The 16,447-nt window shown below is 37.4% G+C and overlaps 1 protein-coding gene across 2 annotated transcripts in view; it reads right to left on the bottom strand.

The window, feature by feature from the left end:
- Positions 1-301: 301 nt before the first annotated feature.
- LOC149082208 (uncharacterized) overlaps positions 302-16,447 on the bottom strand; it is a 100,979-nt gene continuing 84,833 nt past the window's right edge. For both annotated transcript variants that reach the window (XM_089235724.1, XM_089235725.1), the window contains 13 exons: positions 14,567-14,812; positions 14,139-14,483; positions 12,324-12,590; positions 10,930-11,196; positions 10,519-10,764; positions 10,168-10,410; positions 9,821-10,069; positions 8,361-8,675; positions 7,898-8,251; positions 5,451-5,658; positions 5,191-5,333; positions 4,875-5,086; positions 302-3,467 (listed from right to left, as the gene is read on the bottom strand). In XM_089235724.1, the coding sequence (XP_089091850.1) occupies positions 3,402-3,467; positions 4,875-5,086; positions 5,191-5,333; positions 5,451-5,658; positions 7,898-8,251; positions 8,361-8,675; positions 9,821-10,069; positions 10,168-10,410; positions 10,519-10,764; positions 10,930-11,196; positions 12,324-12,590; positions 14,139-14,483; positions 14,567-14,812 (3,161 nt within the window). In that variant the 3' untranslated portion in view covers positions 302-3,401. The remainder of the gene's footprint in view (positions 3,468-4,874; positions 5,087-5,190; positions 5,334-5,450; positions 5,659-7,897; positions 8,252-8,360; positions 8,676-9,820; positions 10,070-10,167; positions 10,411-10,518; positions 10,765-10,929; positions 11,197-12,323; positions 12,591-14,138; positions 14,484-14,566; positions 14,813-16,447) is intronic.

Genomic DNA, 16,447 nt, shown 5'->3' with positions numbered 1-16,447 from the left:
GTGGTTTTACCTCAGCCACGACTCGAGGGCAGAAGCTTTATGAGCGTTTCGGGCCCAGAATAAATTAAAGTAAGGTCCAATCTCTTCTGCTGGACTAATTTCTTTTGCTCTCTATCGACAGAAATTTGAACTAATTTTTTTTTCTATTCCAAAAAATCCCTCCTTCGTTAGAATAACTTTTTCTCAAACCGCATTCAAATATACCGATTCTCTCAATTTTTAGGAATTTTAAAACCATTTACACAAATTTACGAGACACTATACATACAACTATATAATAAAATTGAGACAAAAACTCCAATCGTAACAAACATTCATTTTTTTTATTGTCATATCTGTATCTTTTCTGTACAAAGTTACACAAATATCAAAAATTACAATATCTCTAAAATTACAAAATATATATTTTATTTACACATAAAAGTTGGCAGTATATCAACATCATCATCATCATCTTATTCATCCGAGAAACACTGCTTTTTTTTGTTAATTTTACAAAATAATCCAATAAAACTGAAAAACATCCATTTCAATTAAGAAAGACAATTTTCAAAAGAAAACAAAACTGACTTGATGTACGGGGAAAATATCATTATATATAAAAATATCTTATCAGATACACAAATATATAATTTTTCCGAATATATATATATTTTTTATAGTCATATATATCTCATATATGTCGGATATTATTCTTATATTGAGCATCGAATATTTACAATCATTTTTCACATTTGGAATTATTACAAAACCAGAGATCTTCGTACTGTTTCCGATGTTAACAATACCAATAATAATAATCAACGAAATACAACTCAAATAAATTAAAATAGTTGTTAGTCTCGCAGTTTTTACATTTGGTTAAAAAAAAAGACAGCCCCAAAATTATCACATTTTACTTTTTTTCGTGTTAATTGAAAACTTGTGTTTCGTATGTGACGTATGGACATAATATGTTCATACATACATACTAACTTATATATGGCATTTTTTTTAGGATGGAACTTTCACTTGTGTAGCTGCCCTACGGGAAATATTTTCGCATTAAAGACACAAACTCTTGGCATTTAGAAAATCGATTACACATTCTTATATAGTACAATCATATACTGGAGAATACGGGTACGCTGAGTGCTCATTGAATTCCAACTACATCTCAAAACTCAAACAGATGGCTACTGTATATGCCTAAAACCAGGGTCATACTCGTGTCAAGGCTGGCCCAATATGTTCCAAGGTTGGTCATGGATATGGAGTGTCACCGCTCCTCCATTAGCGATGATCGCCATTACCTTGCCACCTCCAACCCAAGTCAAAGAGAAGCTGCATTCCTTCCCGATCTTCCAATAGACCTGATCGCATTGGTCGAAGAACGCCAATTCAATTCAATTCCACGACAATAGCCCCGGCGAATCGTCTAAGGGCAATTTACTACCGAATCCCTTTCGGAACTTTGGATACCTTAGAACGCCAACAATCCCAACGCGAAAAGTTCTAGAAGCAAATATTCGCCAAGGAATATTGGACCAAGCTGGGCCAGTGTATAGCCAGCCTATGCTGCTGCTGCTTCTTTGCATCGGGAAGGTAAATATTAGAAGCAAATACTTGCAAGTGACTATTGGGCCAGGTTTGACACGAGTGTGGCCTTGGCGTAAGTGGTACTGGTACTTCAACTTTGCCAACCTTCTTCAGCCGCATTTTTGTGTGTAACGCAAATGAAAAGAGAAGGTGATAGAGTTTGAGGGGTGTGTGGGGTTGCCCGAGCACCGGATCCATCAATAACCAAGATCGCTGCATTAATATTTTGAAATCGTACACGAAGTAAAAATGAAAATGACACAACTATTACCTCCGAGTATTTGCGGGGATGTCAAAGTGCCAATGTCTAGCTCAACGGTGCCATCACGTTCTTGTTTTCATGCCAAAATTGAGTTTAGATTATTTGTTGGTCACAATTCATTGAACAGTCAGTAAAAAAACAATCATGTTGAGGCGCACAATCCGATCACAAAATAACACATACAAGGTCTGTCCCAAAAATGGCGAGATTTACAAAAAAATGCTTCGATCCAAAATACGCACTATTAGAATTGATACAGATCATAATATAGATTATAACGAGCACATAAAAATATGATCGTTATGATCGAATATAACTATTACAACATTGCCGATAATCGTCATAGCCATATTGTGAGACATTAATTCTTCTTATAGGCTGTGACATGACGTGTTTTCAATAATTCCAAAAAATAATATCTTTTAAACTCAAGTAGAAGCTGAGTCCGTGCTTCGGAAAGTGCTTCAGTGCAATTAAGAGTTAAAAAGAACCCCCTCACTGGTACAGAAATATCTTTCACATTGTCATTGCAAACACGAATCCTTCGCATAGACACTGAAAAATTCGTGTGTTTGCAATTTCGTGAAAGACTCGCCCAAATCAGTTTGACAGTTGATTTTAACCAATTGTTCACCAAGGTCTCATTTCCGCATGAGCAAGTGGGACATATGTCTATTGTCCCACAATTTTTAAATGCGAAAGTTTAAGCTCTATGTATGTATTCACCAACTCTCAACTAACCAAAGTTCTTTGACGGTAGTCGCAAGGGGACCCTAACTCATGAAATGTCAAAGTCACTCTAATCCTTCACTGAAACACTCCAATCCTTCATTTACAAGGAATAGCGTCAAGTCACATCAGAATTTTAAATTCAATAGTAATGCACTGCAATGCTTCTAAAGCTTTGGTTTGGTATGATAACCCTTTTTTTATTCGAAAAACTCATAATACAGTTTTAAGATCGGTTGAAGATGTCTTGGCACACCCTTTTCTAGAATTCACCCAGTTTCTCATAACTAACCCGTTATCTCCTTAAACTCAAACCTACTCCAAAAATATATAATTTTTTATCAGTTTAAAATTTCCAGAATGCTGTGAGAGAGAGATCTGAACAACATCTCAATATGATAAATCTTCCATGATGAAAGGAAACAACACTATTCAATTGAAGAAGCCTATTTTAAGTCACTGAAATTGATATTGAATGTATCTAAAACCTATTTTGGACAGACCTTGAACATGTATATCGTAATTTCATACAACGGTTTGTTATAATCAACGTTATTATTTAGTTCCAAAAAGTTATAAACCAACAAATAACGATTCCCGTGAAAATGACTCGTAAGTTCACTAAACAAAAAAGGGTCCTAATATATTCTTTTTCCACGTATTCACACATTTACCACAAAAATAAAACTTGTTTCTTGTGTTGTTGGTCGTATTCGTACAAGCTCTCAATGACTTTTTTTTTGTTCATTATCCTTTGAAAACAGACTAAAATTATTAAAAGACTGGATTTTACATTTCGAAAAACAATTCTCATATACGGTGTATGTATTGACTATGCTTGCGTTGTCTGTATGGTTTGTCCGTTCGTTTTGTCCTCTAGCCTTTCACCATCGTATGTCTGTGGAACGAAAAATTAGTAACAACATGATTAAATACTTTTGTTAATTCAAAATTAATCTTATCAATTTCAAATACTAATTTGCGTCAGTTAAATTTACAAAAACAAATACAAAGGCTGCAACAGGCAAAATGCCCAACGAGGTGGTTAAAAAAATATGCTCATAGAAAAATGTGTGTCAATTATATCGAAATACAGCAACCCAAAGTAATAGCAATGGTCACGAAAAAAAATTATTATTATGATAAAATACAATAAATACACTGCCCCCAAAGAAAATTATGGTTGCCTTATGTAAGTATGAATGTCTTCTCGATTCACCAATATCAAATATCACAGTTATCACTTTTACATGAAATCCTTGGCATTTCTACCGCCCGACATGTGCAAACTTTCATTGCTTTATAAGACTTTCATTCCTTAAGAAGAACACCCTCTTTGGATGGTCAGTCTTGAACACAATAGTCAGAGGGTCTCGAACAGGGATGCCAGAAGCAGAAAAAAGCGAGAGTGGGACAAGAATTTAAAAACGTGGGGGGGGGGGATATAAGTCCTGAATAGAGTGAGGAGGGCTGAAATTCAAAACGGACAGAAACTCGGGAAAAAGAAGGAAGAGAAAAATTCAGAAAAAAGCAAGGAAATTGTCAGAAATTCAGAAAAAGTTCGGGGTAGAAAGTAAGATAAGGGCAAGGAATACGGGAATCGCAAAATGGGACAAGGAAAGGTGGCAGAACAGGAAAGAGGAGCGGAAATTTGCTGGCAAGGAAATCAGGCAGAAAACATTTAGAAAAGTGCGTACAGTGGTATCTCGGCTTACGAATTTTTCGGATATATATTTTTGCAGATATAGCCTCTATTTTTCTTTCGGAAAGCTTTTGTGATGTACCATTTCTTGTAACATAAATTATATATTACGCCAAGACAAAATTCATTAGTTCAAAAAAAGCCTAGACATTTTTTTTCTGTGCACACAAAAGGAATCTTAGCATCAAACTGCAGGAATGCAACATTCTAGGCAGCATGTCTTTCCCTTCTGCTTGTAAAGGCCATAGGAGACGGGACCCGGGCCATTAAGAGAGAAACGAGAGTCATTCAATGGCTGACTACATCACATAGCATACGACTGTCATGTTTTTTCTTTCTTTTTTTAGACATCGTGACTTACAAGCCCGATGGGGTTGAAGGCAGGGTGCAAGTAGAGTGTTGTGTAAACAGTTTTAAATGAAAATGAGCCATTCCGAACTATTCTTAAATTCGAATCAGCATAATGCGCTAAAACCGTCTAATGCCACTTGAATGAATTTTTTAGTTAGAGTGTCAAGATCGGGATCATTATATATATCTGGTGATTACAAAAAGTGAAGCGAATACGTTTAAAGTGAAGATTAAATTTGTAATTATACGTACTTTGTATGTGGGATTATCATAAGCTGACTCTGAAGGCGTTCTCGATATGGGCGCTTTCGCAGAAGCCTGTCTGCGGACTAATATCACAACGAGCAGAATGAAACCGAAGCCTACGACAGCGGCCACTACTGCGACAACTACTAAAGCTATGAAATATGTGCTGTTCTCATTGTCCTTGGAGTCTTTGCTCTGCAAAGGTTCCGCTTGTTTGCCTGAAAATAAATTACGTAACCTTCAGAAGTCTAGTATACTCAGAAAAAATGATCGTTTCTGATTGGATATTGATTTTTGTTTGAGAAAATATTAAAATCCTTACCATTAGTATGACTTCCTTCGATAATATTGACTTCATGGGAATGATCAGGCTTGACTTTGGTAGCCTGTTTCGTTATGAACTCTACCTCGTTCGACGTCAGCGTATGGCCATTTGTGAGATACAGTTCCATTTGGGCGAGGTATCTGAAAAATTTAGATGGAAAAAATTATACTGCGTGCTCAAAGAATATTCGTTTCTGAAAATATTTCGCGGATACCTTTTCTTTAAACTTATTCCTCAATCCCGTCGATCATACTCACTTCTTGCCTGGTTCCAAATGGTCAAGTTCCAACTTGTTAGTATTTGGCACTTTAAAACTGTATAGCTGTTTGCCCTCTGGCGTCTTGTATGTTATTTTCACGACATGGACGAATTTGGATATCGGCTGAGGTATTCCGTCCAATGCGAATTCGGTCGATTCGGACTCCAGCTTGTTCTCATTCACGGTTACGTGAAGGTCGTAGTCATCTTGAATGAAGAATAACAATTGAGAGCATGAGTGATATACTGGTGATATACACATGAAAACTAGACACGCCTACACGTTAATATTCACTAGGGAGCTTACTTGTATAAGCGCAGAAAGATATGCAAGAGAACATTATAGATATATGTTACAAGGTGCGATCCATACGAACTGAGATTAAAAGCATAAAAAATCAATGAAAGATCGAGAAAAGGAAGTACTGCAAAAAAGTAATTCATTCCTTTTCAAAAAGCATCTTTTCTCAGATGATATGCAACAGTCATATTGTTCAATCCACTTTTCAAAGAAAGTAGAGGATGCTTTTCCTGGAATCCGTCTCAGTGAACACTACACAACTGAAATCTATATACAGTGAAACCTGTACGAAACGGGACGTGAAGAGACTGAAATAATATTCCGTTTATAATATTTCCGGGATATAATAAAAGTTCGATAAACGTTATTTTTCACAAAACTTTGAAAAAACTAACTAATAAGCCTATTGGTTACATTTGCCTGTACGCTTTTTGGTTGCATTTATTAAGTTTTATGAAAGACTTTTCATAAATCTTTTATAGTGAATCCCCCCCCACCCGACCTTAGAAAATGAAAACCAATAAGCATATAGGTTATATTCGGTCGAATGCAACCGGTACGTTTATTGGTTATTTTTCTCAAGTTTTGTAAAAGATTCTTTATCAAATTTGTGTAGTGTCATCCCAGCCTAAGACAAGTTTCAGTCTCAGGCCTCAACAGTGTATTAGACCAGGATTACACTATAAAAGTTTGATAAAAGATTCTTTGCAAAACTTGAAAAAAAACAATTAATAAGCCTATCGGTTACAAATACAAAGGCCACAACAGGCAAATTGTCCAACGAGATGGCTGAAAATATTATGCCCATGAAAAATATGGATGCCAAATATAACCAAAATACAGATGTTCGTGAACATCTACAATGACTTTCGGAATTTTTTTTTTGTTACAGTGGTTATCAATGCGTTTAAAGCATATTCACTCTTTTACGATGGTTTGAATTTTTATCAATGTACCCAGTATATATAGAAAATCCCTGGCGGCGCTAGGTATTATAGCTAGTAACTAATAATTCTCCCACGGAAGCTTCTCCCTTCAACATCGGAAACAGCCAAAACCCACATAGTGCAAGATCCGGGCTATAAGGGGGTTGTGGCGTGATTTTAATGTTACATTTTAGCCGGGTTTTTCCTAGGAGTAGAATTTCTGCGCCGTGTGCAGCGTGAAAACGCTGATTTATGTTAGAAACGTGAAATTCAGGGGTTTTTTTTGACCAATCAGAGTTCCCACGCTTCACGCGTTGTAAAAAAACCTGCTTCAAGGAAAACCTGGTTTTACATTTATCATTACAAGTTTTAAACAGATTGTGGCAACACATATCAATAAAGCGTCGTGAACTGGTATAAATTTCAGTTGTGCACTGAGACAGCTTCCAAAAAAGGCCTTCTCTTCTTGCTTTGAAAAGTGGATTGAATGATGGGACCTTTGCTTATCATCTGAGGGAAGATACTTCGGAAAAAGAAGAATTTATTTTTACATAGAGAGAGATGTACCTTGATTTTTGATTTTCTTGATTTTTTATGACTTTACTCGAAGTTCTTTTAGAATGTGCTTTGTATTAGTTCTTAATAGATCAAAAATTTAACTTAGAGTCACCCCATTAAGTTTTATAGAAGGACCCTCCGTAGATGGTGACCTACTCAGAGCTTAGCCTATACATGGCAGAGGAATAATGCTGAACAGGAAAAAAATGTCCCTATAGAGAGGTGGCATTCTAGAGAGGTTCCACAGGTTTTTTGTTAGATAAGGAACATTTATTCGAACACGACTCATTCAATTGTCTTGAAACTTTTTGTCTCTCTCAACACTATGGTGTTACATACTTTAACTCGAGGATTTTTTATTAAAATTATTTAAGAAATTTTTATGGCGCAAAATATGGGTAAACTTTGGTGATTTTTGAAAAAGTCACACGTTGTTGAAGTCGAAATTCGAGGAAAATCAACGATTAAAATCCTAAACGCTCATGTTAAATTGTATAAAAATATCTATAGTATTTGAGAGAGAAAAATTGGATGCCTAAAGTGAATAAAAAATTTTTAAATGTTCCTTAAAGGAAAGCGATTTTTCTCATTGGAAAGCATGGGAAGCCAAGATCGTGCAACAACCCTCTTAACATGAATGCGAAATAATTAGAATGAGCACCTTTTGCCTTAGCCATCGTCTGGAATTCGAGTGACTTCGCTGACACAAGCTTCGTCGTTAAATCTTGCGGAGCCGTGAAGATCATGTCAACCGTGTACAGAGTCGATGGTTCGAGATCATGGAGGAAATACGAAGTGACGTCCCTGTGAATCATCGGTGTCGTTATCCATTTGTCACTTCCCTCGAAGGCTTTCTTGTATTTCAGCTGGACGGCGTCGATGAACTTCTTCTCCTGAGGTTCGAAATTCCTCCATGAGACTCGAGCTGTGTTCGCATCTATGACGTGGACCTCGGGTTTTGCGTCCAACATTATAATCGGTGGTACTGTAGTAGTTGTGCTTGTAGGTGCAACTTCTGAGTAGAAGAAAAGGGTGCGCAATTTATAAGTATTGTACAGTCTAATAAACTCTACACTTAACTGCGTAAACATTCGTAGAATTAAGAAAACTGATCATATATTTACCCTCTGGCATCTTCAGCTTGAATAGCTCACTTTCTGGTCCACCCTGGAGAGAATCTATCTTTATCTTCACTTGTAAGAAGTAAGTGGTATTCGGTCTGAGTGCATTCAGTATATATTCTATGTTTGGACTGTCGAACAGCCTTTTGGGTCTGGAGAACTTCTGGATGTGCCACTCACTTGGTGGTAGAGTCGGATCTGTCGTAAAGTGAAGCTCGGCGTGGCCAACAAGCCCAACTAAGATATTTGCTAGTGTGAACCGTATCCGGACTGCGGTTGAGTTCAAGGAAACTACGTTCACGTTGTAGAGCTCTTGAGCTGTGGGGACACAGAAGAACCTTTAATTATTACTTTTTTTCTAATACAATCGAATTCGCTTATAATATACCCCTTTGGGGATTCGAGAAGCGTATGTTGTAATCGACGTGTACGCAAGATCTTCAAATTAGCTTACATAGCAGTTGTGCATAAAGTGCATTATTGAGATTTTCCCGGACAAAATAAGCTCATGCAACACAGAATCAAAATTTCATACAGCATGAATATAGTTTTTGGTTGATATTTCTTGAGGAATTTCGAAGATTTATTTTGAGTACAGTACATATAGGATATACGTATATAGAACATGCAAACATTTTTTCTTAATTTAACTGATTTAACTGATATAACCGCTAAGTTCATGCTAATGGTTTTCACTCAAAGTCATTAGCATTTATACAGACAGACAGACATGACCGCTGACCGCCCAGCATTTATACAGTGAATTTATAAAAAAATGCAACTATAGTGCTCATGAATTTTACTTGTCGTAGGTAGAGATTTGGTTCTCTAAAAAAAACTTACCGATCACAACAATTGTTTATCTCTCACTGCCATCTACCAAGTGATGCGAAAGTAATAGAAAAAGTGAACATTCAAATAATTTGAAGAGAATATTCCACGCAGTTTTCATGGAAAAATGCATACATAGATTTTTTTAAGTAATGCAAAATTTTTCTGTTAGAATAGTTATATTTGTTACTAACAGGTTGCACTTTTTAGCTGTAGACTATTACAGTGATTATGTAATTATTTCGACTGTAAATTGTTCATATAAGTTATCATAAAAATTTCTACTGCTTTCTGTAAAAAAACATCAAGATATCACCTTCATACCATACATATTGCACACATAATTCAGTTTTTGGCTTTATTTTTCCAGGTTTTTGTTTGCAGTATGTTATATCTACAGTGTATGCTTTAAGCAGGGAATGTAATAAAAGAGGTAAAAATATATGAAAGTGGATGAGCAGAAAATCGGTGCTTACAAAAAACCGTTCGGTATATCCACGTTGTACGTTATAAGCAGGATATACTATAAGTGTGTACTGGACTGTGTATTATTACTATTTTTAGGATAGTCGTTTCGCAATTTCGGTTGAAAGAAAGCAAAACATTTTTAGTGTAGAATATTGTTATCTTACCAGTGACAGAATTATTGCATACTACATATGGGCACATGACAGGATCATCAGGAGTCACAATCACTGGATGAGCACATTGCTCTGACGGAAGTATGAACCTCTGTGGAATCTGCGGACATCCTCCTTTACATTCGACTTGTGGATTACCGGTGGGATCCATGTGACAGCTGCATACCCTACGGGTAGATCCCTTGCGAACTTCCCATTGCTCAGAAAGGGCGTAGCGAGATCCTTGGAACAAGCAGTAAGCTGGAAAAAAAAATGGCAAACGGCACATGAGAATCGAAGAACACTCTAAACTTCATGAATACTTAATGAATTATGATACTGAAATGAAAATAATTTACCCTGCTTCTGTATTTCTTTGCACATCCACCGCAGACAGCAAGACTCACCGGGAGGATAGCCTTTGTAAGCGAGTGAGGGCTGGCACGGTAGGTTATGAGGAGAAACGTCTTCAACCGGTGGGCAATGATTCTCACAGGTGACGTTTCCGTTCACGCAGACGCATCTAGAACCACATTGTAACATTTCCGAGGGGATGTCAGCGAAATTCATGAATTTCTTCCCGCTGAATGTACACGAACCATCTAGAATATAAGGAAAGAAAAAATTACTCAAATTTTGTGAAATCCTACGAGGCGAATTTACATTTCAAATTTAGAAACCATAAAAAAATGTATGATTTTGAATCTGACCATTTTTGCATTTGGATGGTGCGCAGCACTGGGGTGGAGTCGGGAAAAAGTCTGGATCGATGTCCCACTCCAAACAGTTCGTAAATTCCGACGAGAAATGGTATGGACACTCAATAGCAGCACAATTAACTCTAAGGTCCTGGCTGCAGTGGCAGAGTGCAATACAACCATCGTGGAACTCTTGGTTGATATCGTAGCGTTTGCCCTTGTAATCGCATTGCGGACGTGGCGGCGGTTGGACGACACCTATGTCAAAAAAATAAAAATAAAAACGAAATAACATTAGCAGTGTTCAAAGTCCCAGGATTCGCAGTCGTCGATTCAGCTTAATCCGAGTACGGTTCGAAAGAAAGTGTTCAAAGGATCCAAGTGGGAATTTGTGCAGCAAAAAACAAATCTTGTTTCACTTACGTCTTTGAGGATGATCGTTGCAACTGACGTACGGACAACTGCACGGACCCTCCGGTTTGACCAGCACTGGGTTTGGACAGCGATTGTTTGGGATGTGGTAATTCGGAGGCAGCGCTGGACATTCACTCTGGCACTGTATCGCTGTCGTCCCGTTTGGCAGCAAAGCGCACCTACAGATCTTCATCTTGCATCCGTCGTCGATCTCCCAAATGTCGCCAACGCGGTAGAATTCGTTGTTGTTGACCACGCACATGTTTTCTACTGGTCCTGGGGAAAAAGTAAAAATCAAGAAAGTTCTCAACACAAATTATCAACATAAAAACTGCAGAACCTGCTGATTAATGACACGTACACTACACAACTAGACAGCTAATTTTGACAAAGTTTCTGCGTCCGAAACAAAATCTGTCATTTCTCATGTAATTCGGTATGCTAAACACGAATGTGGCCATGAAAAGGCTGAATGGCTACAGTTTTCTCTTTAATTGCTTAATTAATTCTTGTGTGGTAACACAATACAAATTCTCCATGGAAAAGAAATGCGCATAAATATTGCTTGAATTAGAGAAGCTTTTCCTTCAGGAACCCCCTGCCGCTACCTATCAAGTAAGAACAAAACTAATTGCTATAAGTTCCTTCAAAAAAAAATTCGCTGTTAGTTTTATACCGGTGTACAGCAGCAAAATGGACAATATGTGGTATTATGGCATATACTTTTTTGCTTTCATGCTGCATGCCGACGTATAAAGTCTTATGTTCCACAACACCCGTTATAATATTTTTATGTTTGCCGCAAAATTATTTTGTGGTGAACATTAAAACATAGTAACTGATATTGGCGCGTAAAATTTACACCAATATATAGGATAAAAATATATAGATATGATATATATGTGTGTGTGTGTATATATATATATATATATATATATCATATCACATTTTCATGCTGCCCCACCGGTTTAAAGCCAACAACAATTTTACTTGAAGCATTATAACAAATAATTTTGTTTTGTATTTGATAGGTGGCAGCAAAAGTCCCAGTTCAACAATGTTTCTCCCATGATAAAGCATAATAAATAGAAAAGTTAATAAGGAAATGTTCCTTCTTATTATTTTTATGCAAATTATACCTCCCACCCCCCAATATGATGTTCCAGAAATTTTTTAGCTCAATCTCCCTAGTGCGCAAATAGAAAGAAAAAGTTTGAAGAGAAAACAGCGTTATATAGCACTACTGAACCGAGTAACGAACACAGTGATATCTCGAAAGCTTTTCCATGGTGATATTCGTCTTCAGCAGATGAAAAATCATTCAGAATGATACTGTTTCGTGTCAGACGCAATTTCATTGTTGCTCAGTGTTATTGTTTAGGTTTCGCGTTTTTCCTACTCACCAACATACGGTGGAAGCCTGCTACCAGGAAGGAGCGGAATCTTCCTGCGCTGGCATTGCGGAACCAGGCAGCATCGATCCTCTTCAGATGGCACCCAGTCGCAGTTCTCGTAACCGACGGTGTCGATGTATATTTCGCATCTGTCTTGGCATTCAATGTAACCATTCTCACGGCATATGCATTTGAATTCGCATCCTTGGTAGAAAACCTCTCCCAAGTTATATGACTGGTTATGGTGGAAACAACCTTGGAAAACTGTTTTCACAGCTGAAAAATCAGAGACAAACGATTATTCATCATCATATCAACTTTGAATAATTTTACATAAACTTAATAAAGACATACAAGAGGGCCATTCCTGGGAGTGCGGGGGGGGGGGGGGTTTGCTCTTCAAATTACAGAAATGAGTGACAAAGAAAATAAATTAGAGTAGAATGGGAGAAGAGCGGTGTCATAAATCCACTGCTGCCTAGAGAGTGAGGGATACGAGTGTGTAAGCATGTGAGTGATCAAAAGCGTGCCTAGTGTGTATGCAATCACGTGAGTGATCATAAGAGGGATCAAGTCAGAGAGCGACCACAATAGTGACCTGAAGAATGCGCAAGCATGTGAGTGACCAAAAGAATGACCCAGAGAATGAGGGCTCAAGTCAGCGAATTTCCGAAAGAATCACCTAGAGAGTGGGGGGGGGGCAGGTCAGTGAGTGACCGAAAGAGTGACATAGATAATGTGCAAGCATGCGACCAGCCAAACTAGTCACATTGGGAACGATGAGTACAAGCATGTGATTGACCAAAAGAGAAACCTAAAGAGTGTACAAGTATGCGAGTGACCAAAAGAGTGATCCAGGGAGCGATAGTTCAAGTCAGTAAATGACCAAAAGAATTACCAAGAAAGTGAGGGGGCCCAGATCAGTGAGTGACCTAGAGAATGAGGAGGGAAGCTAGGTCAGTGAATGACCAAGAGAGTTACCGAAAGAGTGTGTACGCATGCAGGGACGTATACAGGATTCACTTTACTATGGGTTACACCGGCTTTGATGGAAGGGTACAAGGAGAATTTCTTCCAGAGAGTTTTGAGTTACTAAACTTCAAAAAGCATTTTAAATTAATAGCAATTCATTAAGATTGCATATATATATATAGGTGTTTTCTTTCAGTCCTTTAATTCTTGTACAAAAATAGTTTTCATTTTGATCGGCTTAGGAGCGTCACGGGACCCATGTGCTCCTGCCTGAGTAAGCCTCTGTACTCATGAGAGTGACCAAAAAGTGTGACCTACAGGGTGTGAAAGCATGTGTGACCAAAAAAGGAACTTTGAGACGGAAGCACATTTACGGAACTGTAAAACGCCCAGGGTGGCCAATTCGGAAGAATGAGTGGTCAAGAAAATTAGTCTTGAATGGGTAAAAAGAGGCAAAATTTGTACAGGATTCCCAGCAAAATCTGCTCGATCATTTCCTTGACTTTTTATTGACCGAAATTCAAAAATTTCGTTGACCTTCCCCTGACCAAAACTTTTGAAGAAAGAAATATTATCCAAAATTGCAATGTTCGAAATTTTGAATTTTCAGTTTTCGAGTGTCTTTTTTCCTCCCTTCACAGAATTTTCCCCTCACTTTTATCAAATATTTGTGTATGTCTCCTATTTTTGAAAAATATTTTACATTCAACCTGACTTTCTCTGACTATTTTTCATTTCCCTGACTTTCCAGGTCGTCAGGAACCCTGTTCACAGCATATGCGGAAAAACCATAAATCCGCCTCTGGACACCTTAAAGGGTCTCAAACACAATCAAATAGAATCTCTACTAACCAGAAGGGAAGGTTTTAGCATTGACGGTGTTGCTGAATTCGGCCACGTTCAGCTTCGATGATCCTTGCTGTTCTTTGGCGACCTTGAAGAAATAACCCATATCAGGCATCAAGTCGTTCACGTCGAATTCGTAGACACCCTGCTGGACTTCGGTCAGTGCCTTGAGCATGATCGGTTTCTTATTCCACTGCGAAAGGTTGTTGTCACCGGCTGTCGCAGTCGCGTACCACACCTCCAGAGAATCTTGACCAACCATGGTCGGTAAACTCGGAAGAACCATTGCAAGGCGAATACGGACTGTCGTACCATTCTGCGGTTGGGCTGATAATATCTTCAGAGACAGGTCTGCAAAATATTTCCCACCATTTGAGTTTTTGAATATCATAAACGTATGCAAAATTGTTCGCATTGAAAACAGCGATACTTACCGTCCACGTTTCCGTCCATTTCGTTTCCTGGGAAGCTGCACACCATTATCTTACAACAGTGATCATCCGGATCTGGAACTTCTTTGCAATCTTTGCCACCGGATGAGAGAACGCTGCATCTCGGCACGCAAGTGACGTGCCCGGGACCATCACAAATGCATCTCGCATCGCATCCATCTTCGAATCTCACCCCTCTGTCGTAGGTTATGTTGTTGAATTCGCATCCGTCAAACGGCACCGGGACAACTGTCAAAAAAAACGCATGATAAATCCATGGTATGGCATCATCATCATCATCAGATTATCAATCAAATGTATGCAAACGAAAACGGGGGGGGGGGTATGAAAATCCACATCCAGTAGAATACAATATTCTGTTGGGAATAATCAAGGATTACCGAGTATCTAAATGTTGAAAATCTTGACTGTGTCCTTGTGCGCAAAAATTGGTCATTTTCGTAAGATGCTACTACTTTACTTCGATTATTGTTATAAAATGCACAAAATTGCGATGATTGGCTGGTCGTCGCGTACTTGAGGAGATCAATGGGCTATGGTCAATTTTCGATTACGTACTTCGGGATTTGGAAATCTGCTAACCATTAGATATTTCTGAATGACTGCAATTGTTGTAAATTTAAATATTCTTTGAAATTATTTTCTGTTCGAATCCATCAAAAAAATGAATGAATTGGAAATAGAATAGAATTTCAAAGGCTTCAATTTATTTTTTAAAAAAAATGGAGCATCAGATCATTGCAATCATTTAAATATAAGGTATGGTGCTTTGGTGCTGCCATCTATTGCATTTGATGGACGATCATAAACTCGATTCTTAACTTCACAATTTGGACATCTGCACAAAACAAATTTTAATTAGGAAATAAACCACTTTTATCATGTTTGTCGATGAATCTATTGCGTTGGGGAAAATACCGCCGTCCTGTGATATCTCGAATCAATTTTCCAAACAGCAGAGAAATTCTAGTTTCGGTTTCTAAAAAAAAAGGCCAACAGATGGCGGCACAAAACTTAGAATTTTGTTGCGCTAAAATTTTAAATGAAAGTAATGTATGAAAAAAAAGGAGAAAAATTAAGCGCTGTGTGTGTGTGTGTGTGATAATTTTGATTTCTACATCCAGAATTGAAAAGGGATGTATAAATTAAAATTTCTGTGCAAGCCTAAATTTAAAAAAAAATTCAACTAGTAGAATTAATACCCTTCTTCACCATACTGAGAGCTTATTTGCTCTTTATCATCTGAAGAAAAATTCATCGGGAATGTTTTATCTTCATCACTTTCTACGCACTGAAATAGCCAAGTCTGGAAATTGATAACTGTATTACCAAAAAAGTGATAGAAATCAAGAATTCTATATCATCGATATATCGGCAAGATTTGTCCAAATGGTACAAATTAAATTTCTATCCGTGTAATAAAGAAGACCGCAAATTTTGCTAAAAATAACTTTTGTTGGCCACGGCCATATAAAAAATTTTAATTTTCGATTCCCCCACCCATCGTAAATTTACACGAGGCTTATCACAGCTCGACTTGTCTATTTTTTGCAGTCACTCTTCTCATATTTCGCTTTTAGTCTTCAGAATCATTATTTTTAGATTTTTTTTTCGAGCATCCCTTACATTTCCGCTTTTCAAATTTTAGAACATGAATGAATTTGATGACCATTTCAACCGTATTTTTCCATTTTTAAAGCCATCCCAGATTCTGGATACAAATGACCCATTGTTTCGACGACAAAACTGAATTACATTCGTAATCTTTACTGTAATTGTGAATATAAATAATTTGCAAAAGTTTATTTATATATACTACAAGAGAGTAAATATTTATATATATATATTCAACTGAATTTATAT

Source organism: Pholcus phalangioides, unplaced genomic scaffold, assembly GCF_987345545.1.
Source record: "Pholcus phalangioides strain wild (caught in Gottingen) unplaced genomic scaffold, Ppha-v1.0 ptg000009l_1, whole genome shotgun sequence".
Classification (NCBI taxonomy): Eukaryota; Metazoa; Arthropoda; class Arachnida; order Araneae; family Pholcidae; genus Pholcus; species Pholcus phalangioides.
The sequence above is the reverse complement of the archived record's forward strand: the minus strand, read 5'-3'. Positions and strand labels throughout refer to the sequence as shown.